Source organism: Rhinichthys klamathensis, unplaced genomic scaffold (genome assembly GCF_029890125.1).
Source record: "Rhinichthys klamathensis goyatoka isolate OS25496 unplaced genomic scaffold, OSU_Roscu_1.1 h1tg000019l_1, whole genome shotgun sequence".
NCBI classification, from domain to species: Eukaryota; Metazoa; Chordata; class Actinopteri; order Cypriniformes; family Leuciscidae; genus Rhinichthys; species Rhinichthys klamathensis.
In genome coordinates this window covers 6,769,511-6,794,765 of record NW_026606570.1, presented here as the reverse complement: position 1 = coordinate 6,794,765, position 25,255 = coordinate 6,769,511, and the positions used below count along the sequence as shown (strand labels likewise).

Genomic DNA, 25,255 nt, shown 5'->3' with positions numbered 1-25,255 from the left:
CGACCGTCTGCTAGCCGCCTCATATCACAGAAGTCAGAGAAATCCCAAAACATAGAGACTCTTTCACCTAGATATCATCATATAGAGACCGTGTCTGTTCCCTGAACTTTATAAATACAAAAGAATACAAAAAAAACCTTTAAAATATGAATTGATGTTCAACAATAAAAAACAGACATAATATGTGTGAACAAATGATAAAGCTCAGTTTGCTGAATATCAGATCCCTTTCTACAAAAGCACTTATTGTAAATTATATGATCACAGATTTTAAACTAGATGTGCTGTGTTTGACAGAAACCTGGCTAAAACCAGATAATTACATTACTTTAAGTAATATTTTCAGTATTACTCAGAGGTCTAGTTTCAAGTACAATTCTTTTGAAGCTTTATGTAATGCTATCTAGTGTAAGTATTAAATTCCATTTGACATTTTGTACTGGCTACTGTATTTTGATCAGGCCACTAGGGCACTATACAGACTGTATCAAAGAATTTGCTGATTTTCTATCAGAGTTAGTACTGGCTGCAGATAAAGTCTTAATTGATGGAGATTTTAATATCCATGTAGATACTGAAAGAGACATATTGGGATTGGCATTTAGAGACATTCTCTTTTGGAGTTAGACAACACGTGTCAGGAACCAATCATTGCCGTAATCATAGTTTAGATCTAATATAGTCACATTGAATCCATGTATTCTACAGCAGAGCGATGACATCTCAGATCATTATAGTCTCGTGTATACTTCATTTAGCCAAGGCTGCAAAGCCGACTCCCTGTTACATAGTAGAACTATCACTTCTAGCACTAAACATTGCTTTATAAATAATCTTCCTGATCAGTTTAATCTCCTCAGCATACCTGATAGCTTAGAAGAACTTGGTGTTGCAACAGAAACTATTGACACTCTCTTTTCCAGCACTTTAAACACAGTTGCTCCTTTGCGCTTTAAGAAGATTAAGGAAAATAGTTAGTATCAATATCAGTACCTGTGTCATGAATATTTTTCTTGACCTCAGCTACTGTGGTACAAATTGAATTTGTCATTAAAATGTTATAATGGCCTCATGACAGCCCAACCACCTGACAGTTTAATGTAATGTTAACCCATAAAGCTAAGTGGTTTCTTAAAGCTGCAGTCCGCAGTTTGTCCTCTTTGTCGCCATCTCTGTTCGAAATCTGCAATTGCCGTTATTCGCGGAATTATCAACTTTACGTGAGTTGTACTTCGACACGGCACAGCACGGATGAACACAATGTTTGAGGAGAGAGTGAGGCTGTCAGTCGCTGCGCCGGTGTGGATACTGGCATTCAGAATCACAGATTATTCTTTTTGGAAGTATGACCAACATAATAGTATCACCGGAAAATGTCATCTGAACAAGTAAGAAACATCCACTTTTGTTCTGGTTCTGACATTGCAGTAAATCGCGCTGATTAAATCTAAAAATCACTTATCATATCACGCAAAACCGTGCAAATTATACTTTGTTCTCAAATTGTTAATGTTAACAATGTCAGCATTGCGTGTAATGTCCTTCCGATATGTATCCTTGTTTTCGCATGGGTCCGGTTGCAGTCTCTTTTTTTCTGTAGCCACTCCGAAGTCCGAACGAAGTCTTTTGCATTTTACAGCGGGCGAATCTGTTGTCACTGGTGATTGTCGTTTGAACCTTTCTGGATCCGCCATCAAATTGATAAGTTTAATTATATCAAGTGCTGTGAGAAAAGGCTATAAATCTCCACTTCCAACATCCTCACACGCAATATAGCTTATACTAGCCGAGACTCCTTCTTTATGTGTACAGATGTGACGTAATGACGCAAAGACATGCTCGAATCTCCCGCGGAAATCCACCAGTACCACTGGAATTAAAAACATTATTACAAGTTTACCGCTTTGAATCGAGCTAAGGCAAGCAGAGAGTTTTGAACACTGGCTGGTTATGTATTTTCTCAAATATGTATTTTGGATAATTTTTAACCCCAAAAAAGCTACGGACTGCAGCTTTAATGACAGTTGTCATAAACATGCATAAAACCTCCTTCATATTCATGACGTGTCATGTCAGTCTTATGCACACCCCTAAAGTGTTACCATAAAGGGTTACTCATAGGCCTTACTGACCTTTAATTCCTTACCTCATCTCTGCTTTCTCTGTCATTCTGTCCCCATAACCTATTTGTTTCTTTTCAACTGTTTGCTTATAGCTGGCAATTACAAATTAACAAACAAAGGTTTCAGAGTCAGTGATATTAGATTGTGTGTATGTAATGTATTTTCATTGTACTTAGCCTGTAACATGGAACAAGAGGGTAACAAGCATCACTTTAATTTACAGCCCGTAATGTCACACTTACCCTATAACTACATGGAAAAAGAGTATATTTCCCCAGTATGCAAGCAAAAGTTGCAATAGTTTTAGTTGTCAGTGTACTTTTGTTAAAAATATATTACTGTATAAATGCACAGATATGTATTTTTTTAAAAGTCTATACAGTATGTATTGGTACACTATTATTACAAAAATGTACGCAGTGTATGTGCTCGCTTAATTAACCCTCTGGGGTCCTTCGGCCCAAATGGACCCGAAGCATTTAAATAAAATTTTTTTTTTTTAAATCATAGCTTTATCGGAATGGTCCGAAATTTGGTGACTTTGTTGGTACTTGGTATATGAACACCCACAAAAATTGGGGACAGGATTTGAATAGTCTAAGTGGTTGTAAAAAAAATAATCACACTCAGGACCTTCGGGTCCAAATGGACCCACATAGGAAATGAATGGGAAATTGGCAAAAATGGGAAAATACAGAGTTTTTTTGTGCGTACAATCTACAAATCAGCCACGATCCAGAAAAAAGCACACAACAGTGAAGGGGTGAATCTATAAAACATCAAGAGTGCAAAACCACCAGATGGCATCCATCTCATTTCAAAAATTGCTTTCATGAGGCCTAGGCTTGACTCTAAAATGAAATACAGCTTTAAAAAAAATATTTTTTTATATATATTTTTTTATTTTCTATTATATTCAATGGGGAAAAAATGGGTCATAATTATTGCATTAATATTAATTATAAATCATTTTTATTTTTGAAATTATCTCAAAACACCAAAAAAGAAAAGAAAAAATATTATAAAAAACAAGTAAAAAAAAAAAAAGATGATTTTTTAAAAATAAATATTAATCCCACCCTTCCGGCCCATTTGGACCCGAAGGTCCTGAGTGTGACTCTGAAATGAAGGACCCCAGAGGGTTAAATGTAAGATTTCTGTATCATAATAGTAGAATAAGTACCCCTTAGTTCTATATTACTTGCAGTATAAATAATTTATTAATCCTCCTGGTTGTTACCCCTTTATTCCCACAACGTTATATATTGTTCCCTTATACTTACATGTAAGTACTTTATAGGTACACTATAATTACCAAAAGTTGCGCTGTTAATTTGTCTTAATTATGCAGTACTTTCCGGGCTGTAATCTAAAGCGTTGCCCAATATTGTTTACTGCCAGCAGACGGTGAAGCCACCGGAAGTGTTCGAGCAGCCATATTGGTATTCCCTACAGACAGAGGGCTATATATTATACATTGCATTATTGTTAGAGGTCCGTTGAGGCCAGAAGATAACTGTAAGTCACTTGTGGTTTGCTAGTGGATGTTTAAATCCCCAAAAACCACAAATGGAGTGTCATCTTCAGGGGAAAGAGCCAGTCTCATCAATGAAGTTGCAGTTGACCTTGTGGCCAGCATATAACAAAAAGTAAAATAGTGAAGCCACTAGCCTAACCAAAAAAAAAAAAGCCCCAATACACTATTGTATTCTGGAAACAAGGCCTCCAAAATTGCATATTTATAAGCAACTTTATTAAAAGCAAACCCAAAGGCGAGATAACTAAGAAAGCATGCCAACACTCTAGTGATAAATTGTTTCTCGTGACCTCAAATGATGATTTATTTCCTGTAAATAATAGGTCAAACACTTAATTATGGCATGCGAAACATTTTACAACTAAGCTATTGTGCTCTACTTTAAGTCTTAAAATAACACTAGCAAAACTCTTCCTGCAAACACCAAAATAAAACCTGGAATTCTGAAAGCTCCCGTATTCACCCAGTTGTTACTTCATTTAACAAACATCAGCTCCAACAAAAATCATATCACTATAATATACATTTAATATTTTAAACAAATAAACATTATATGGAGCATACAGTATGCATTTATGTTTTTCATTTACAGTACTTATTTATTTCACATTATGTGTTCTTGCACATAAATGTTTGGAAAAAAGAACAAGAGAACACTGCCATCTACTGAATATCTAGACAGAAAACTTGTGGAATTTGTGCACACATTTTTATTTTAATTTTATTTTTTGTCTTTTATAAAGATGGGTCAGTGGTTTTTCATTAAGCAACATCTTAAAAACGTTAGAATCCAAACCCAGTGTGAAGCTGTTTAACAACATAAAATAAGACACTTTCCCCTTTCAATCCTGGTCAAACAAATAAATCTATTGTTTCTTCAGGCATTAGAAGGTTTTCAAGTCATTTAACACAGCAAATGTTTCACAAGCAAGCATATTTCTCCTTTAAACTGTCAAGTTTAACCGTTTAACATCTGGAATCTTGCCAAAATAGCATTTCTATTAAGCAGCCTGACACAAACACACGGAAAAAAATATTACATGGATACTTATTTTGTGAATGGCAGCCAATAACACAAAACACCTCATGAGGGACATCACAGGATTCACCAGGTTTATATGAATCCTAAATTATGACAGCTGAAACGGTGACATCTAAATAATTTCAGAAAACTGATTCAACACTTCATTGTGTTTAATTGACCATATTATAAATCCAGATGAATTCAGATACATGGGAATTACAATCAAAATGTTTGTGTTTAAACCGATCCATAGTAACAAACATGAATACATTCATCGATAACTGTAACGCTCCAAACTAACATTAGAAGTGTCCATTACAGTGTAACAATGCTGCCGTTGTCCTTCCTTTAAAGACTATCATTCACTTCTATCACAAATATATGAATAAAGCTGCTGAGCAAGGGCAAAACAACTACTACAAACGAAATAATAACAATGTACCAGCTGTATTACAATGTACCAGTCATATATGACATTTTATGAGCTATAAACAAAAACCTGGAAGTATTAATTTACTCACAGTGAGCACAGATTTTCACACTCACACATGGAAAGAACTAAAAATCTGTATGGAGCTAAAACGATATTAGAAATGCATGCATAAAAATGCACAAATATTCACACACATCATCATCTGATGGTACTATCCCAGTAGATTTTGTTCATTAAAATAAAGCTAAATTGTGTGTGTGTATTTGTGGCCTGTATTATGAGTTTACAAAATGTAATAAATTAAATGCATAAATGTGCATCTTGACAAATGCATTTGTGCGAGATTGTGATATTGTTTTGACTCCATATTTTTTGACAAACTAAACGCATTTTAAACATTCTGCCAAAACAATTCCTGAATAGCTAGAAAATCGGCGAGGAAAATATGTGAAGAAACACACACAAAAACCTTAAATCGTTGAAGAGTAAAAAAAAAAAAAAATCAGTAGCAACCAGTTAAGATGAGCAAGGAGTGAAAAATCTAACAACTCTCCATCAGTGATGTGACTTTAGAGGCCTTTTTTTGTCTTGTAGCAATTTGACAATAGCAAATTACCCTTAACTAAAGCTCTGTACACAAAGACTTACCAAACTTGCTAACAAATATATATATATATATATCTGAGTCAAATCATATGGGTAAAACGAGTGTGAGTTTACATTTTCTTTGCCTCTTTTATATTTTACAACAAAACTAAAATATTTCAGCTTCATCATGGCAAAACCCAAAATAAAATCCACACTTATGTTTTAGAAATGCTAACTTAATCTTTCCAATGACAAACAAACTCTCTTTTACCTATAGGCAAGCCTGCACAAACAATACATAATATACACACTCAACTCTAAAATTAAACTTTAAAATAAATCTTGTGCAAAGGATGAAAGTTGGAACATTTGTCAGGCAATAACATTTACACAGTGCTGGATAACAAGCATTGCAGACTTTGCAAATGATTAAAAACATCAGCGGCACATACATAAATAAAACTTATATACTTAGAAGAAAGGGGCTTGTTGTGACACATCTCTTGTCACATGATTTCAGTATTTCACTAGGCAACTATTGTTTTTGGCATTGCGTGATAAGGGCATATTTAAGAGATACTGATGGGAGGTTTTGGTCTGTAGCCACCGACATTAAGTAAAAGGGATTAAATGCATCATGATATTTAAACAACAACCAGATTTGCCCTGAGCGAGGTGAATTTGTGTATAGTGCAAATAGTGCTCGAGGCCAGAGCCATACATATACCGAGTTGGGGCCCTCGAAAAACGAACCACAAAAAGAAAACACGCCAACCTTTTCCAAGCAGCATTACTAAAGTTATGACACAGGAAATCATATGCCGCTGACTTTACGCTTTCATTTCACTCAGAACTTAAAGGAAGAAAGAAAATACATCTGCTTTACGCTTAATATCCAGACTTGTTCATTTACATAGCTAGTATTAAAGGCTAAATGTTTTCAGGCAGATATCTAGTAAGCTTCTGGCTAGGGTCACAGTTCAGTGGAAAATAAGACGCCCTGAAAAGAGATGTTTTTAAACGGCCCTTTACATCCCAGTAAATCTGCTCTTCTGTCTTGAGTTTGACCTAACGTTTGTACATGTATGGCTCTGGCTGTAATATCGGTTATATCACTCACACCTGCATGTGCCCGGTGACATCACCTGAGGAAGTGAGAGGCACAAGAGAGGAGCAGTCTCCTCCTCACACTACAACCAGTGCTGGAGCGTGTTCAAGTTATTCTCCATCCATCGCATGTTCTGCTTAATGGTCTCAGTGGCCTCCTGCACGATCCTCATCTGAGAACCTTTCGCCCCAAGAGAACTGAAGAAGTTCTGGGCCTGGACAAGAAGGGTGAAAAATAATTCAGTACAAAAACATGAATTAAAATTGGACTTTTTAATTTTAACTAATATATATGATCTTTTTTTTTTTTTTTTTGAATGAACAGACCTCCATGAGATGAGTTTTTGTGGAAAATTGACTGGTTGCGGACATGATGATGCTCTGAATGGGGAAAGATCCCAGAGGAAACCTTGCATAAAGAAAATGGAAAAGGGAAAACATTAAATTACACATTAAATTACACATTGAATGCTTTAACGTACAATGAACTAATTGATACATTTGCAAAACCACCTCATTATAAAAATCTTGGTTTCTATATTGGCCTTAAAACATTTATGACCTTTCTCCACTAAGGGGCCGTTTACACAACACCGTTTTCAACTAAAAACGGAAAACTTTTTATGCGTTTTGGGTGCCTGAAAACACAAGCTTTTGAAAACTAGTTTCAAAGTGCATGTTTTGAAAATGGTACTGTTATCCTCCCCATGTAAACAACAAAAATATGAATTTGTTTCTTTACAAAGTGACATTGTCAACTACTGGCCTGGCATTAATAATACAGCAACTTTAGTTTAGTTAATTTCACAGATCCATGTGAACGGGGATCGTTTTGACAACATTAGTTTGACAATATCTGTACGCAACAAAACGCAAAGGAAAAACGTTTCCGTTTTAGAACATCGTTGTTCGTCTGGACGAACATTGTTTACATGGTGTTTTCATTAAAAAAAATTTCCCTTTTTCTTTATTTTGTTTTATTTACCTTTACTATGCACAATCAGTGTATGCACATGCATGTAAAGACTAAAAGGTGTAATATTTACATTAAATGTGTGTGGATTCAAAATGTTGCTAAAAACAAATATTTAAGTAACCCCCCTCCTCCAGTTGTTTTTTGATTCTTTAAATATGAAAAGTTCACCACTCACTTTTGAGTGATTTTTTCCCAGTTCTCCTTCACAAAATCCCATGCGTAGAGGTAGCCAGCAAAGTTCCTGCAAATCGTGTGGATCACCAGAGGAAAGTCTTGAGTTTGAATCTCACTTCCATCAAGACTTTTCTTCAGAATCCTAAAATGGAAAACCAAGTGAAATTCAATATTGCATGTGTTGACAGCTCGAAAGATTTTCCCTCCCAACAGAACATGTCGTCCAGCCTTACCAAAGGATTTTCCGTACATCCTGAGTGCTGGCCAAACCTTCCAGTGTCTTGTGCTTCTCTGCGTCATAGATGGAGTGTTTATATGTGTTTAGAAGCACATCCCATCCGTCATCTGTTTGGGCAGCAACTTTGAAGACTGTTCTCATGAGATCACTGGGAATCCTAATACAACACAGCATATAACAAGAGAAAAAAACTGCAGTTAGGAGCACAAGAGTCAAGAGCTTTAGACAATATCTCTTTCCTTCTCTTTGCAGAACTAACAATAATGACTCTTTTTTTTGTGCAAATCACAAGACTAGTTATCAGTTAACGAAGAGCAATTCAAATAATTCAGTAAAGGGTAGCGGGTCAATCACTACTCAAACTTACGGAGAAGTCTTGTTGGAATGGACCCACTGATCAAACAGATGTTTGGCCTGTGTTGTGCAGTTGAGTCTGTTGAGGGAACATGCCATCTCCAGCAGGGCGGACCGAAGCGTCATCTTCGACACGGAAGTTTCCAGTTCCCATGACTGACTCTCCATCAAACTTCCAAAATGGGAGTCGATGTAACCCTGCAACGATTGAAGTCAAACAACTTTTAGAACTAAATACATTGTCCTAAGATAAAATAAAGAGAGACATTTGAATACAACAGCTACATAAATGTTGCAGATGAACGTTGTTTCCTACCGTCATTCTAGACACCAAGTTCAATTCTGATCTTTTGTCCAGCAATCTGTAAATCTGATCAAGCTGGAAGAGAGCTTCAATCAGAGGAGCCGTCTCGTTCTCGTTTCTGATGTAATCCATTAGGTTTAAGACCTGCCTGAAGGACACCCTTCCCAATCTGGAGGAAACATGAAGCATAATTAACCATCCCAAAAATAAACATATATATATTTTTGAAACTGATTGATCGTAGACCTCATTGATCTCTCTGAAAAAGAGAGCCTGTAATTCTCTTAATAGTTTGTTTGTGTACATGAATGTGTGTGTGTGTGCGCGCGCATGTATCCAAGCATGCACAGGTCCGAGGCTTTTATCTTTGCGAGTACATAAGCAAATATGTTAACATGAACATGGTGAACATGCTCCTGAACACAAAATTTCGATCTCCCCCCAATTCATTTTCAATGGATGGTTATTTTTGACCAATATAAGCTCAGATCAATGAGGCCTACAATCAGTCAGTTTAAAATATAAATACAATACCTGTCCTAACTGAAAGTTGACAAAAAGATTGAATCCCATATTTGGTGATAATATAGCATAACGAGATATTTATAAGACAATTTTTTAAATTGTAATAATATTTCAACTATATTCTTGTATTTTGATGAATGAATGCAAAAAATAAAAAAGGACAAATCATTTAATTTTACACTGCAGAAAATATTCTTGAAAAAAATATTAAAACATATATAAATATTGCATGCTGGTTTTGATGGGTATTACAGTATTATCACATCACTATGACATATTCTCAAATGTACAACACTCAGTTCCCACACCAATCATTGTGTTTCTTTCTCCAGATGTTCACGATGGAATAATTATTTAAAACATTTTTAAACTATTTAAAAATTGTGTATTATTTTTTTGTGAAACTGCAATTGCAAATAGCAGTATTATCAAATAACAATATTTTATAGCTGAATCACAACAATAAAAACTATTGGTAAATAATAATAAATGAATGATTTCCTGATAATGTCAGGTTTTCCTTGATTGTAGGAATCCTGTAGCATCAGCTCTTTAAATCTTGTCTAATACCTTTAACCTTTCATTTAAAATCAAATCTACCTGGAGAGAGCAAAGATGTTATTGATGAGAGCTGCTCTGTCTTCACAGGGGAGGACATTTATGTTCCCATTCAAAGCATCAATCAAGGCCTTCCATCCCTCCATATCATAATGCACTATGTAGAAGCCATCACTCCTGAAGTTGAACTTCAACCACTTCACCTCACCTGGAAGCTTTAATATGGCTGGAAAAGATTTAAAGCAACAAACAATATATTATCATCTCCAGTGGTTGGAATAATCTGTCTGTGTCCGTACACTCGGTCCTGAGGACAATGCTCACCTGTTTTGTCCTTGAGATGAAACACTTGCTTGCAGGAGCTGAGAACACTACAGCTGTCGTTCACGTATGTCAGGGGAACATGCCACAAGGTGCTATATGGAACACAAAAGTCGATCAATTAACATTAAACATTAAGAGAGGCGGACATCAAGTAAAGCTTGCTGTTTTAATAGATCATTTAAACCTCTGGAACCTTAATACAAACAATACTATTCTATCTCATGCCATACACTACAGTTCAAAGTTCGGTAAGACTTTGAAATGTTTTTGAAAGTCTCTTATGCTCAACAAGGTTGCATTTATTTGATCAAAAAAATACAGTAAAAACAGAATTATTGTAAAATATTTAGGGCTGTGCAAAGATTAATTGCGATTAATCGCATCCAAAATAAAAGTTTGTGTTTACATAATATATTTGTGTGTGCTGTGTATAATTATTTTGTATATATAAATACACACACATGCATGTATATATTTAAGAAAATCTGTTATTCATATATAAAATATTTATATATAATATAGATTATGTATTTATATATACACAGTATTTACGTGCAAATAATTCTTAAATATATACATGCGTGCATATGTATTTATATATACAAAATAATTATACATAGCACACACACATATATTATGTAAACACAAACTTTTATTTTGGATGCGATTAGTCGCAATTAATCTTTGCACAGCCCTAAAAATATTATTATAATTTAAAATAACTGCTTTCTATTTTAATATATTTTAAAACGTAATTTATTCCTGTGATGTCAAAGATGAATTTTCAGTAGCCATTACACCCGTGGCCAAAAATATTGGCAGCGACATAAATTATACTAATATAATAGAAGTTATACTTCAGTATTTGTAGTTTATATTTTCATGTTTCTATGGTATACTGGAAAATAATGATAATAAGGCTTTCATAGGAGTGATTTCACATGACTAGGACTTGTTCACACTTTCCCATGTGCTGATGCATCGATCACTCTGCACAATAATCTAGAAACAATGTTAATAAACACCACAACAACTAAAGCAGAAAACATTGTCACTGACAATACTTTTGGCCACAGCTGTGCTCCAGTCTTCAGTGTCACACGATCATTCACAAGTCATTCTAATATGCTGATTTACAGCTCAAGAAACATTTCTTATTATTATCCATGTTAAAACAGTTGAGGTGCTTAATTTTTGTGTGGAAATCACGATACATTTTCTTTGTGAATAAAACGTCCAAAAGAACAGTTAGTATTTGAAATAGAAATCTTTATAAATGTCTTTACTGCCACTATGTTTGTAAACGTTCCGTTTTATGTACTGGTATTTCTAAGAGTAATAACAAAAAAATGAACTATAAACCGATGCGATCTTTGTTTATTCTTTTAAAGGGTTAGTTCACCCAAAAAAATAAATTCTGTCACATTTACTCACCCTCATTTCATTCCAAACCACAAATAAAGATTATTTGTAATAAAATCTGAGTGATTTCTGTCTCTCAATTGACAGCCACGCAACTACCACTTTGACGCTTCAAAAAGTTCTTAAAAGAGATCGTAAAATCTCCATATGTCCATATGATTGTCCTAATCCATATGAATTGAGAGGTCGAAGAGACTCGATCGCTTTATATGATGAACAAATTGAATTTAGTCTTTTATTCACATATAAACATTCATCAACTCACACATCAGTTGAAGTAAACGGAAGCTCAAGCATGTTCGCTTGACGTGTGAGCAAGAACCAATAAGGTTCATTCTCGTGTCACGCAGCACGTTTGAGCTTCCTTAAGAACCAATGAGGTTCATTCTCGTGTTACGCAGCACGTTTGAGCTTCCTTAAGAACCAATGAGGTTCATTCTCGTGTTACGCAGCACGTTTGAGCTTCCTTAAGAACCAATGAGGTTCATTCTCGTGTCACGCAGCACGTTTGAGCTTCCTTAAGAACCAATGAGGTTCATTCTCGTGTCACGCAGCACGTTTGAGCTTCCTTAAGAACCAATGAGGTTCATTCTCGTGTCACGCAGCACGTTTGAGCTTCCTTAAGAACCAATGAGGTTCATTCTCGTGTCACGCAGCACGTTTGAGCTTCCTTAAGAACCAATGAGGTTCATTCTCGTGTTACGCAGCACGTTTGAGCTTCCTTAAGAACCAATGAGGTTCATTCTCGTGTCACGCAGCACGTTTGAGCTTCCTTAAGAACCAATGAGGTTCATTCTCGTGTCACGCAGCACGTTTGAGCTTCCTTAAGAACCAATGAGGTTCATTCTCGTGTCACGCAGCACGTTTGAGCTTCCTTAAGAACCAATGAGGTTCATTCTCGTGTCACGCAGCACGTTTGAGCTTCCTTAAGAACCAATGAGGTTCATTCTCGTGTCACGCAGCACGTTTGAGCTTCCTTAAGAACCAATGAGGTTCATTCTCGTGTTACGCAGCACGTTTGAGCTTCCTTAAGAACCAATGAGGTTCATTCTCGTGTCACGCAGCACGTTTGAGCTTCCTTAAGAACCAATGAGGTTCATTCTCGTGTTACGCAGCACGTTTGAGCTTCCTCAAGAACCACTGAGGTTCATTCTCATGTTATGCAGCACGTTTGAGCTTCCTCAAGAACCAATGAGGTTCATTCTTGTGTTACGCAGCACGTTTGAGCTCCGCAAGAACCAATGAGGTTCATTCTTGTGTTACGCAGCACGTTTGAGCTTCCTCAAGAACCAATGAGGTTCATTCTCGTGTTACGCAGCACGTTTGAGCTTCAAGAGGTTTGTTCTCGTTTGTCAAGCAGGTTCAGTTGAGCTTCTGTTTATGTTCACTGATCAATGTTTAAATGGGAATAAAAGCCTAAATTAAATCTGTTCATCATATAAAGTGATCGTGTCTCCGCAAATTCTGACTCAAAACCACTCAATTCATTTGGATTAGGTTTACAATCTCTTAACTTTTTGAAGTGTCAAAGTGGTAGCTGTCAATGGAGGGTACATAACTGGCTAAGATTTTATTAAAAAGATCTTCAGTTGTGTTCTAAAGATAAATGAAAGTCTTACAGAATTTGAATGACACGAGTGAGTAATGAGTAAATGATGACAGAATTTTGACCCGGTGCGACTGATAGTCAAGTGCAACTTATTCTCCGGAACATATGGTACCTAAAGTAGCAAAAAGAGCCTAAAGAATATTACTAACCAACAGCAAACGGATCTAATCTCGCCCTTATTCATTACAAAACATTTGTAGATATATGTTTTACTGTTAAAATCCTCTACCTGTAGTCTGTGCTGTTTTCAGCATTCAGAAGGAAATGTTCTTGCGACAATGTCACTTGAGTGCCATTCCTCTTCACTGTGACCAGAGGAAAGCCCTTATGAACAGTCCAAGTGTTCATCATCTCAGATACACTTAAATTTTGTTTGCTCACCTATGGAGAACATGGATGTCAGTGTACGCTAATAAAAACATGGCTCAGATATTAGCTCAGTTGCTTTTTCATTAAGTATAGTAACTGTATGCATGACACTAAAAAAAACAAAAAACTATTTGCTTTGTTATCGTAAATATTGAAAAGCAATCACTGTTCAGACATTTTAAATTCAATCTAGTAAAAAAAGGTCTGACCTGAGAAAGACTGTTCCATAAATCTTTACTTTCTGTGTTTGATCGGTTATACTTTAGTAAGTACTCAATCACTCCTTTTCGAAACTCCCCATTTGTGAGGGTTGCATTGAGCATCAGCAGTATTGAAGCACCCTTGCATGATCAAGAAACAAGTTATGAGAATAGATAAACAATCAATAACAATCAATGAAAATGATTACAATGGCTTAATTAACGCTGTTTTTGAAAACTGGCACACTTCACAAGTAATAGGTAATGTATGATATACCTTCTCATAAGACACAGAGTCAAACATCTCTTCAACCTGCTCTGGGGTGCTCACGACAGTAGACACTGGGTGGGACGAGTTCAATGCATCTTTGGCTAGTGCTTTAAATCGAACATTTAAGAATTCAGTGCCCTGGAAATGAAAGACACAAGATTAAATATAGACACATTCAAACAACAAAAAATAACGTACGGAAAGAGCTAAAGGGTATTTCTCCTAATTTAGTCTAAAACTTACTATGTCAAGGTCTGGGAACACATTTTTAATCGACATGTACTGCATGTAGGTTGCAAATCCTTCATTCAGCCAAAGATCATTCCACCATCTCATAGTCACCAGATTTCCAAACCACTGAAGAGAAAAACAACATAATGAACAGCATGTCTGACTCGCCTTTTCTTTTTATTAGAATTGAAAGAATTCATTTACGATTGATCATTTGTATTTTATATTACTATTAGTGCTGGGCAACGATTAATCGCATCCAAAATAAAAGTTTGTGTTTACACAATATGTGTGTGTGTGTACTGTGTATAATGTATACATTTATATAATGTATATATATATATATATATTAGGGCTGTCAAATGATTAATCACATCCAAAATAAACGTTTTTTTTACATAATATATGTGGGTGCACTGTGTATAATTATTTTCTATATATATATATAAATACACACACATGCATGTATATTTAAGAAAAAAATATTATTTATATATAAAATATTTCTATTTATATATAATATAAATTATATATAAATCTATATACAGTATATACATGAAAATATTTCTTAAATATATACAAGCATGTGTGTGTATTTATATATATAAAATAATTATGCACAGTGCACCCACATATATTATGTAAAAAAAACTTTTATTTTGGATGTGATTAATCACGATTAATCATTTGACAGCCCTAATATATATATATATATATATATATATATATATATATATATATATATATATATATATATATACACACACACATATATATATATATATATATATATATCAGGGTTCCAGACTGCGACCAAATTGGTCGCATATGCGACCATTTTTTGAGAATGTGCGAGTTAAAATGTTATGTGGTCGCATTTGTGCGAGTGGACGCTTGAGCAACAGAACGCCGTTGTATCAGCTGCTGCAGTCCGTAACTTATGTTCAAAATGAACGAGTAGGCTACATCATGAATCCATTTTCCAAACCGTGTTTTTGACTTATTCTGAATCACTACGGTACGCCTATAATAAGTGTTTATATTCGGACTATTTTATCCCGGGGTCGTCTCGGCTGCGGAGTAGCCCAGTGCCTGCGTGACTCGCCATAGACATTAACGGAGAGAAGTTCCGTCTACAATGTTCTTCCGCAAGACACGTGCAGTTTATTTATTGAGGAACGTAGACGTCACGCGCATTGCACACTGATGGTGAAACGCGCCAATTACGAATTCACGAATTAAGGCATATAAAAATGATAAAAATGGTCTCACGAAACACAGAGCCCCTTTTCAGCGGTTATATTTTCCTCTGTCGAGCGATTACTCTCATGATCGCTCGACAGAGGAAAAGGAAATTATTATAAAATGCAGAAGGTAAGGAGTGTGAGATTTCTGCTTTTTGTTACAACTATAAACTTTGATAACGAAAAATCTGTATCAGTTTATTATAATACTCTAATCTTTTAAAATGTAATGCATACATTTGAATGTTTAATGATTTTTAAAAGATAGAAAGATAGATAGATAGATAGAATATGATTCAAATGTAAATAGATAGATTGTATATAATTCAAATGTAAAATGCTTAAAATTACAGATTAAAATTACTGTCCAAAATCCATGAAAATCCTGAAATTTGGCAATGATAATTAATATATTACAGGTATTTCTGCTGCAACCCAGAAAGCCTTTGCTAGCCTTGGTCCATTAAAACCACTATTCATCAGCATGCATTGATTAATCCCATGGCATGAAAAAAAAAAAAAAAAAAAAGGTGCGACCAAATCATATGCTGGTGCGACCAACTGAGAAAGTTGGTAGCACCAGTGCAACCAGTGGAAAAGTTAGTCTGGAGCCCTGTATATATATATATATATATGTGTGTGTGTGTGTGTGTGTGTGTGTATATATATATATATATAATGTATAACAATGCAATGGGGCAATATTTGTGGGTCCTGATAATGCCAAATGTCTGCTTTTACCAGTAATAGTTATAAACCATTTGAACGTGACTATTACCCTGTCATGAGAATGTTTCTTTATTTATAAAGTGAATTACCTGGTGGGCAAGTTCATGAGCAATGACAGAAGTCACCAGTTGCTTGTCTAGAGGGGAGGAATTATTCCCTACTAGCAAAGTTGTCTCACGGAATGTGATTAGTCCCCAGTTCTCCATGGCTCCAGCGAGGAAGTCAGGAATGGCCACTAAATCTATTGATTTTCGAAAGAAAACGTGGTCATGTAAGGCAACACAACTAAACATTTTTAAGTTTGTTATTCATAAAATTACATTAGTGTGTACATTCAGCTATTCTAGGAATCTAATAATCCCCGTTTGAAGAGTTTTTGTAAGGAATGGTGTCTTACCTAACTTGCTTAATGGGTAGTCAATCTCAAAGAAATTATTGTAGAACTCCAACAGTTTTGCAGCGGCGTCCAGAGCATAATGCACTTGTTCCTTTTTGTCTGGAACGGCATACACAGACACCTGCACAACATTTGAAGAAAACAAACAAAACCTATACCGTAATGCAATATGTTTCCAGAATATTTTCAACACAAGACAACGATTTTGAGAAGAATACATACCGTAGTATTAGAGACATTCGTGCTGTAACTACTAAATTCAGCCACAATAAATGCAACCAGGTAAGTGCTCATTGTATCACTTTCCTTAAACTCGTCTTCTAGAAGGCCATTTTTAAAATCCGTGGTTTTGACCTTAAAAAAATTAAAACAAAAATGTATGGACAATACAATTACAAAACTATAAAATTATCAAAAGAAAAATAAGAAAATGGTTTTATAAAACAAATATTATATACACAATACTGTTCTAAAGTTTGGGATCAGAAATATTTTATGTTTTTGAAATAACTCTATTATGCTCACCAAGACTGAATGTAAGAACATGTGTGAACAAAAATACAAAAACAGTAATGTGAGGGTAAAAAAACGGTAATGTAAAAACAGTAGTGTGAAATATTATTACAATTTGAAATAGCCATCGTCTATTGTAATATATTTTAAAATGTAATTTATTCCTGTGATGGCAAAGCTGAATTTCACCAGCAATTACTCCAGTCTTCAGTGTCACATGATCCTTCAGAAATCTAGTATCATATGCTGATTTGATGCTCAAGAAACGATTACTATATTATTATCAATGATGTGAACTGTTGTGCTGCTTGATATTTTTGTGTAAACTGTGATAAAAAAATTCAGGATCCTTTTATGAATAAAAAAAAGTAATGGTAAGAACAGCATAAATTTAAATATATATTTTTTTTTTTTTCTAACATCATAGAATTTACTTTACTATCTACCTTTACTATTACTATTTACCTTTACTATCACTTCTGATCAATTTAATGCATCCTTGCTGAATAAAAGTTTTTTTTTTTTTTTTTTAAACAAAAACAAACACAAACTTTTGAACGGTAGTGTATACACAAACACACACACACTTGTATATGTGGTTTACGTGGACTCTTCATAGGCGTAATGGTTTTTATACTGTACAAACTATCCCCTTATACTAACCCTATATCTAAACCTACCCATCACCGAAAACTTACTGCATTAAAACATTCAGTATGTTTTTAAGCCATTTTGTTTACAAGGACACAGGAAGTGTCCTCATAAACCATGTTTACGTTGTAATACCCATGTCATTATACACATTTGTGTCCTCATAAACCACATATTCAAGAGCACACACAATACACAGCAATTTAAAGATTTCATTTAAAGGGGAAAAACAGTCAACAAACAAACAAACAAAACTACCTTTGGCATGTTTGAAAGACTGATATACTTGGATTCTCTGGTAATCTTAATTAGAAAAGTTGATTTAAAAGCTGGCTCGTCAAAACAAGGGAAAGCCTTGCGGGCTGCCAAGGGCTCAAACTGAGTAGCGGCCAAAACTCTAGAAGAAAGATGGAGTGAATTAAAAGAAGTGTTTGAGAGGCATAAAGATATAGAACTAAGTAGAAGTAAATGTACACACTTAAGCAGACTAGTTCATTCAAATGTATCCTAAATATTCAGAAAGTTACACAAAGGTGAATTGGACTGCAAATACCTTTTTGTACCATTTGTGTCGACATAGGAGCTGTTGTAGAAGCCATCATAGCTGTTGGAGAAGTTTGCTGTGTAGTCAATGTTCAAAACATATAGCCCCTTCTTAAGATCTTCTGGAAATTTGATGGCGATCTGCTGCCAAGGTTTGTACTCCAGGAAGTGGACCACTTTATCTTGGAAAGTGGCCTTGGTTATGTTCATATCAGAACTGTGCAGGACAATAATCTTTGTTTCATTTAACACTTCCACTTTGATTGACACACTGCCTTGAAAGGTCATATTCTTCAGGTCGGGATGGAGTGAAATATTGTAATGCACTGGATGCACACTGGATGGTAACCTCAACTCTGTCCATGGGAAAAGTTCATCACTTGTAGAAATTGGATAGATTTTCTCCATGGTTGAATTTGTCTTTTGGCACCCCTTTCTGGTGAAAGTGCAGCCTGGAACGAAGTAAATGACCATGAATACGGAGACCACCACAACCAGGAGGAGAACACCTACCACCGTAGTCTTAGCTGAAGGCATCGAGCACAATCCAGAAGGCTGGTGGCGGGTGTAGGATGAGGCAGCGCTGCGCTGGTTGGAACTACGGTTCATGAAGGACATGCCAAGAAGACGGGCGGAGGATTCGTAGTCTTCCTCGTCTTCGTCCAGGTCGTTTTCCCCAAGGCCTCGGACTAAAAGTCGCGAGCTGCGGGGTTCATAGACTACATCATCTGAGTCGATGGGGTAGGAAGTGGACTCCTTCGCCAAATCCACCACATCTGGCTCTTCCTCAAACATGCTGTTCTCAATCATGTTCCTTGGCAGGGGAGCTCTTTCTGTAGGTTAGAGTAGCAACATAAAAACATAAGTGAATACAAAAGCACGGTTGTTGGAAGTGGCTTCCTGTTTACAAGAGCGATGCCGTCTAAAATAACCAAGAGCTTTTCTGAAAACTTGAGTGATTTTGTAGTCAGCCTACACAAGTGGTTTAAGTCAGAGTGCAAAAGGAAGAAAACAAATGAAAGTGAAACTAAAGATGAAAGAAAAGCTCATTTTCATGCATCTCTGTGCATTTTTGTATGCACAGAGATGCATGAAAATGTGCTTTTCTTTCATTTTAAGATCATCGGTAAGATTCGGTTCAGTAAATACTTCCAGCCATGACCACAGGCTGTCACCAATGCACATCATACTCAATTCAGTGTTGCTAAACTATTGTCTGCATATGATTTGTCAATACCCTGACAGAAAATAAAGTGACCACCGCAGTGTTCCTCTTTTACTCCTTTCACAGAGGATTAGACTAAATGAATTCAATAACAAATCAAGGCTCTAAGTTAACAGTAATCAAATTACTGTTTAACACATTGCTTGAAACCACTAAAATGTGTCCTACCTACTGACCTGAGGTCAAACTCAGGTCTGCTGCACAAAGACTCTTGTTCTTTAAGTGGCCTGAATTTCAACTTTTTTTTAACAACAACATGCCTGATTTATCGTTTAGCACAGTTCAGAGTTTGTGACTATTCAGTCATAAGCACATAAGCAAACACTTGCTACAGTTCCTTAAGTTAATAAATCTCACAGAAACATATCAAGATCATATTTCATAAATTAATCATATATTTTGCATATGTTATTAAAATGCTGCCTATTTTTTCAAGACTATCTGCTTTAAGATGCCATAATTAACCTATGTCAGTTAAAGTCGGCATGGAGTGGAAGTTGACATCGTCTTTCCTTTCCTGCTGTGACGCATATCTGAGTGAAATGACTTCTCAAATGATTTTGTCCATCTGGAATTGATAAGATCAATGAGTTGTTGCTGTGATCTCATGTAAATGACAGGTTGCTGGAGGGTATGGCTGCACGATTAGAGCACAAATCATAATTACAATTATTTTGGTCAATATTGTTATCACGATTATATAACATGATTAAGAGTTGACCAAAACCTTATACGAGTAATTTTGTTTTCACGATAGCGATATACATCAAGTTAGGTATATTTTACAGGAAATAAGGCTGCTATGATACCAACATTTTAGAGGCTAGTGAAATTTCACAATTCTTGATAGCAATTTTGATACTACAGCATAAACTAAGGAGGCATTTACACAATCCTGTTTTCAACTAAAACTGACACCTTTTTATGCATTGGCTGTTCAGACAACAGCGTTTGGAGGCCTGAAAACAGAAACTTTCGAAAATGCGTTTCAAAGTGCAAAAAATGTTTAAAACGGTGACATCATGCGCATGCGTATTACACGTTCAGTCAAAGGCATACGCGAGAACTTGACAACCAAAACAACAATGGTGGACTTTATTTGGGCTGCCCAAGAGAATTTACACTTCTCCGGCAAAGTATAGATTTACTGTTTGTATTCACCGCTCTGTAGAAGAATGCGTAGTATTGTGTGCTTAGTGTTTCCTTACAAAGTGACATTGGCCTGGCATGCATAATGCAGTGTTTTTAGTCATTTTCACGGATCCGTGTGAACGGTGAGCGTTTTGACAACGTTGTCGCCTTTACGCGAAACTTTTCAAAAACAGCAAAGGAAAAACTTTTCTGTTTTTTTAAACATCATTGTCATGTAATATACCCTTATATTATAGGCAAACTAATGCAAGTTAAAAAGAAGTCCTCAAAAAGTTGAGCAAAAGTAATTAAAGCTGCAGTCCGCAGTTTTTCCTCTTTGTCGCCATCTCTGTTCGAAATCTGCAATTGCAGTAATTCGCGGAATTATCAACTTTACATGAGTTGTACTTCGACACGGCACAGCGCGGATGAACACAATGTTTGAGGAGAGAGTGAGGCTGTCAGTCGCCGCGCCGGTGTGGATACTGGCATTCAGAATCACAGATTATTCTTTTTGGAAGTATGACCAACATAAGAATTTTCATCCTAAAATGTCATCTGAACAAGTAAGTAACATCCACTTTTGTTCTGACCAACTAAGGGAAAAAAGCATTGCAGTAAATCGCACTGATTAAATCTAACGATCGATTATCATATCACGTCAAACCGTGCAAATTATACTTTGTTGTCAAATTGTTAATGTTAACAACATCAGCATTGCGTGACTAGGCCTACATTTAAAGCCTTTCAGATATTTATCCTTGTTTTCGCATGGGTCGTTTGAACCTTTCTGGATCCGCCATCAAATTAATACGTTTATTAATTTGATGATTAATTTGATGATTAGATTCACCATGAAAATAAAATAGACAATTATTGTTTATGGAATATTGCAGTGTTCATTATGAATTATTTATCTATGCACATTTTTTTGTCTTCATGTGACCTCACAATCTTTAATCAAATAAATTCCTCTTGCATTGACATCTCTTCTCTTCTCTAGTGTTTACTGGCACGAGGGCGGGACAACCTGTCACAGCAATAGCAAACAACAGCCATCCAAATCAATTCCCACTGGACAAAATGATGGTCCGTCTTACATTTTTCTTGTTCGAAAAGCCGGTTCACTGGGATATCCGTTACAATAAGGAAGAAAAGACTATCTGCTGACTTTAATGAAAGATTACATGAGCAAATGAATAATAATAATAATAATAATACATTATACACACTGATAAATGATAGATCGTTTTTATAATAAAGAACACAGAGCAATATTCCATAAAAAATAAGGATATTTGATTACATGGTAACTTTAATCACATTTCGTTTTTTTTTTTTTTTTTTTTTTTTATTGCGCGCCTTGTAATCCATGAAACAATCGTGATGCTTCTAAAATAACTGCTTTAAACAAAAGCATTAAAAATGAGTAAAAAAAATGCTCTTGACAGTTTTTGTGAGCGAAACTTTCAACAGCCAAAATCTCATTCAGGAAGTCAACAAGAACAAGTTTTTTTTTTTGCTTTTGCTTTTGCTGCCATTGACAGACAACACAGAAACTATTTTAGGCTAACTAAACTAGGAGATAAGCAAAGACAGTAGTAAAAAGTGACACCCAGCTGGCCTGTGTCTGTGTGTTACACATGTGCAAGACCATAAAACACAAAGCAGCAAATGTCACCTTGCAAAGATTAGGACAATATTTCGGGCAAAGCATGAACCCTGGGACTCTGGAGATTTAGGTCTTGATGCACGTAATAGACTAGTATCAGATCAGTGATGATGACTTAAAGGGAATATAAAGTCAAATGTGGATGCTGACAGCAGAACATTGTGAGAGATCGCGTGAATGACAGTCACCAAAACAAATAAATTACTGATCTAATTACTGATTATATTCACTTCCCCTCATAAACATACAATTTAATTTAATCAGAGATCCTGTCATGACCTGTCGACGCAGATGCACCAATGGCTATTTAAATGTTGTCTGTTAGCCAGCTTGGAAGTTTGCATGTTACATTTGCCTACTTAATCAAACCAGCTCGATAACTAACTCTGAATTGGACAAATCAAGGACCATGATAAAAACATGAATACAAGAGCAGTACTTGAGGAAATTGTATCGCATTATACATAAAAAGCGAAGCGGCTAGCTGTAGCATGTTAGCCGATAACTTTTTTTGAGGTGCACGACCTTTCGTTTAGCTAAATGAAGAGTCCATATTAGCTGCAGCCTTACCGCTTTCAAAAGTATCCATGATTAAATGTAGCTCTGAAGTAAAAACAAATCCTGTTTCAGCTGAAAGTGCGGATGTTTAATCCCGAGAGAGGTGAAGAGTAACACATTCACTCAACGCAGGAACGCATCAGATCAACTGTTGCTAGCTTAGCATTGTTATCCTGATCTACAGCTCTGTCACTTCACAGCAGTCAAATGATCGATCAGCGGTTTATTGAGCCATCGCTGCACATTGTTTTTCGATATAACAGTGGACACAAGCTAAAAGTGGCAATCACTGCTGCGAAACAAGCAACACGAGTGTTACTTCCCCATTCAGCAGCACCGTTTAAAGTGACAGTTCACCATTAAATGGACATTCCGTCATGCTGTTACGAACCCGATTGACTTTAATGATAAATATGGGGGGAAAGTGAATATAGAAAAAAACATGTGGAATTCCAAACACACTATTTATCACTTGTCTTATTTTATTTTATGTGTCATGTTTTTCTTTCTTTCTTTTTCCCCCCTGTGTGTCACACACAGTGTGTGGGATTGGGAAGCTTCACCAAGATTTGGAAATAAATCTAATTATGATTCTTCTGATTCTGATTACCTAACATGCCACCTAACATCTCTTTTAGTGCTCCACAAATGAAAGAAAGTCATATAGGTTTGGAACGACACGAGTAAATGATGACATTTTTTATTTTTATTTTGGGTGAACTCTCCCTTTAAGGCAGCACTACTGCTGCTGCACTCCTAAAGAAATACAGCCACTGACTGGCTGGCTGGCATATTGATCCATTTTATCCTCATTAATGACAGCTTCGCATATAATCACACAGACACATATAGAAAGTAAAAAAATCGTTGAATTAAAAATGTACAAAAATTTGATTAAAACTTAGCCTATGAAACATAACATCAAATCTACATATAAAAAATTTATAAAGAGATTAATTCATACCAATAGCTCCATATTCCTGATGATTTAAATGGTTTGCAGATTCCATGCGCTAAGACAGACTGCCATGCTCAACAAGAACAACTGTAATAGCGTCAATGTTCAGCAATTTGGACAATCACATGCAAACTATTTCACTCTCTGAAAAAACACTACAATAGGCTGGTGTATTCTCAAGAGCTTGCAGTGTGCAGCACATTTGTGCAGTGGAATCGTTATAAATAGTTGGGTCATTGTTTTCAGCAGTTGCCTATCTGTTTATTGAGGAGGACGGCCTACTGTGAAAACAGACAATTCCATACTGATAAGCCACCATATCACCAGATTGATAAATAGGTATACAAATAATTACGTGGTTCGTAATTATGTGGTTTTATTTATTATTAAGCTATTAGGCTATTTGCAATTTAGTTCATCTTGATGCAATTGGTATTGTACGGGCTTTTTTTGATTAGCCTAGAATGGAAGGAAAAATAGGCTAATTCTATTAAAAATCCTTAAACACTTTGTATGTGAATGATTTAATTTATTTATGTTTTTTATAGACACCATTGACAGCTAGCCTATATTATGGGTGGTTTGAGTGTATTGTGTGAACTGAAGTAAAGCAATATTGCCTCCTAGCGACAGTAAAAGGAGCCCTCACTCACACATTTACTTGGCTCTCTATGGGGAAATTCCATTGACTGCTACTGTTTACAGCTAATCTGGCCGAATACGCGGGGGACGTAGTGTGTTCACGCAGAGGCCAATGTGAATTAAATTCAAGGAGATAGTCAAGATAGTCTATGTATGACCTGTCATTATTCTTATCCAAAACGAGGCGATCTAAACATTATGTAACGCTAACACTAGTGTAATGTCTGTTTCATTCAGGCCTATCCTACAGGCCTACATTAGACGAGAGTGTTGGCATGTTACAGTCTGAGTGTTACTGTGTCTCAAGCTATTTATTGACAATAAAGTAGGCCTACCGTATATGAATAATGCAGTGCTAATCGACATCCTTTTTGAAACAAGTCTCTTTTGCTCACCATGCAAGGCTGCTTTTATTTAATACAAAAATACGGTAAAAAACTGTAATATTGCAAAATATTATTACAAGTTAAAATACCTTTCAATGTAAATATAATTAAAATGTATTTTTTTTCTGTGATCAAAGCTGAATTTTCAGCATCATTTTTTCAGTGATCCTTCAGAAATGTATTCTAATATGCTGATTTGTTGCTCAAGAATCATTTCTGATTATTATCAGTGTTGAAAA

At 35.6% G+C, this 25,255-nt stretch overlaps 1 protein-coding gene across 1 annotated transcript; it reads right to left on the bottom strand.

The window, feature by feature from the left end:
* Positions 1 to 4,532: 4,532 nt before the first annotated feature.
* On the bottom strand, positions 4,533 to 24,074 carry lnpep (leucyl/cystinyl aminopeptidase). The gene is made up of 18 exons (XM_056237549.1): positions 23,995 to 24,074; positions 18,455 to 19,277; positions 18,160 to 18,298; positions 16,960 to 17,091; positions 16,738 to 16,858; positions 16,430 to 16,581; positions 14,380 to 14,493; positions 14,143 to 14,274; positions 13,875 to 14,006; positions 13,526 to 13,677; positions 10,266 to 10,357; positions 9,984 to 10,167; positions 8,871 to 9,027; positions 8,568 to 8,752; positions 8,196 to 8,357; positions 7,964 to 8,104; positions 7,140 to 7,221; positions 4,533 to 7,027 (listed from the first exon to the last, which is right to left on the bottom strand). Exons 1-18 carry the CDS (start codon positions 24,038 to 24,040, stop codon positions 6,896 to 6,898), a joined length of 3,078 nt encoding a protein of 1,025 aa, XP_056093524.1. The 5' UTR covers positions 24,041 to 24,074; the 3' UTR covers positions 4,533 to 6,895.
* Between the last annotated feature and the right edge of the window lie 1,181 nt (positions 24,075 to 25,255).

Excerpts from the sequence above, each read along its gene's own strand:
- lnpep (XM_056237549.1), bottom strand. The coding sequence starts at position 24,040 with ATGGAATCTGCAAACCATTTAAATCATCAGGAATATGGAGCTATTG. Across the intron at positions 13,678-13,874 it reads TATGGAACAGTCTTTCTCAG|GTGAGCAAACAAAATTTAAG; the intron begins GTCAGACCTTTT and ends TGTTCTCCATAG. Across the intron at positions 7,222-7,963 it reads TGGGAAAAAATCACTCAAAA|GTTTCCTCTGGGATCTTTCC; the intron begins GTGAGTGGTGAA and ends TCTTTATGCAAG.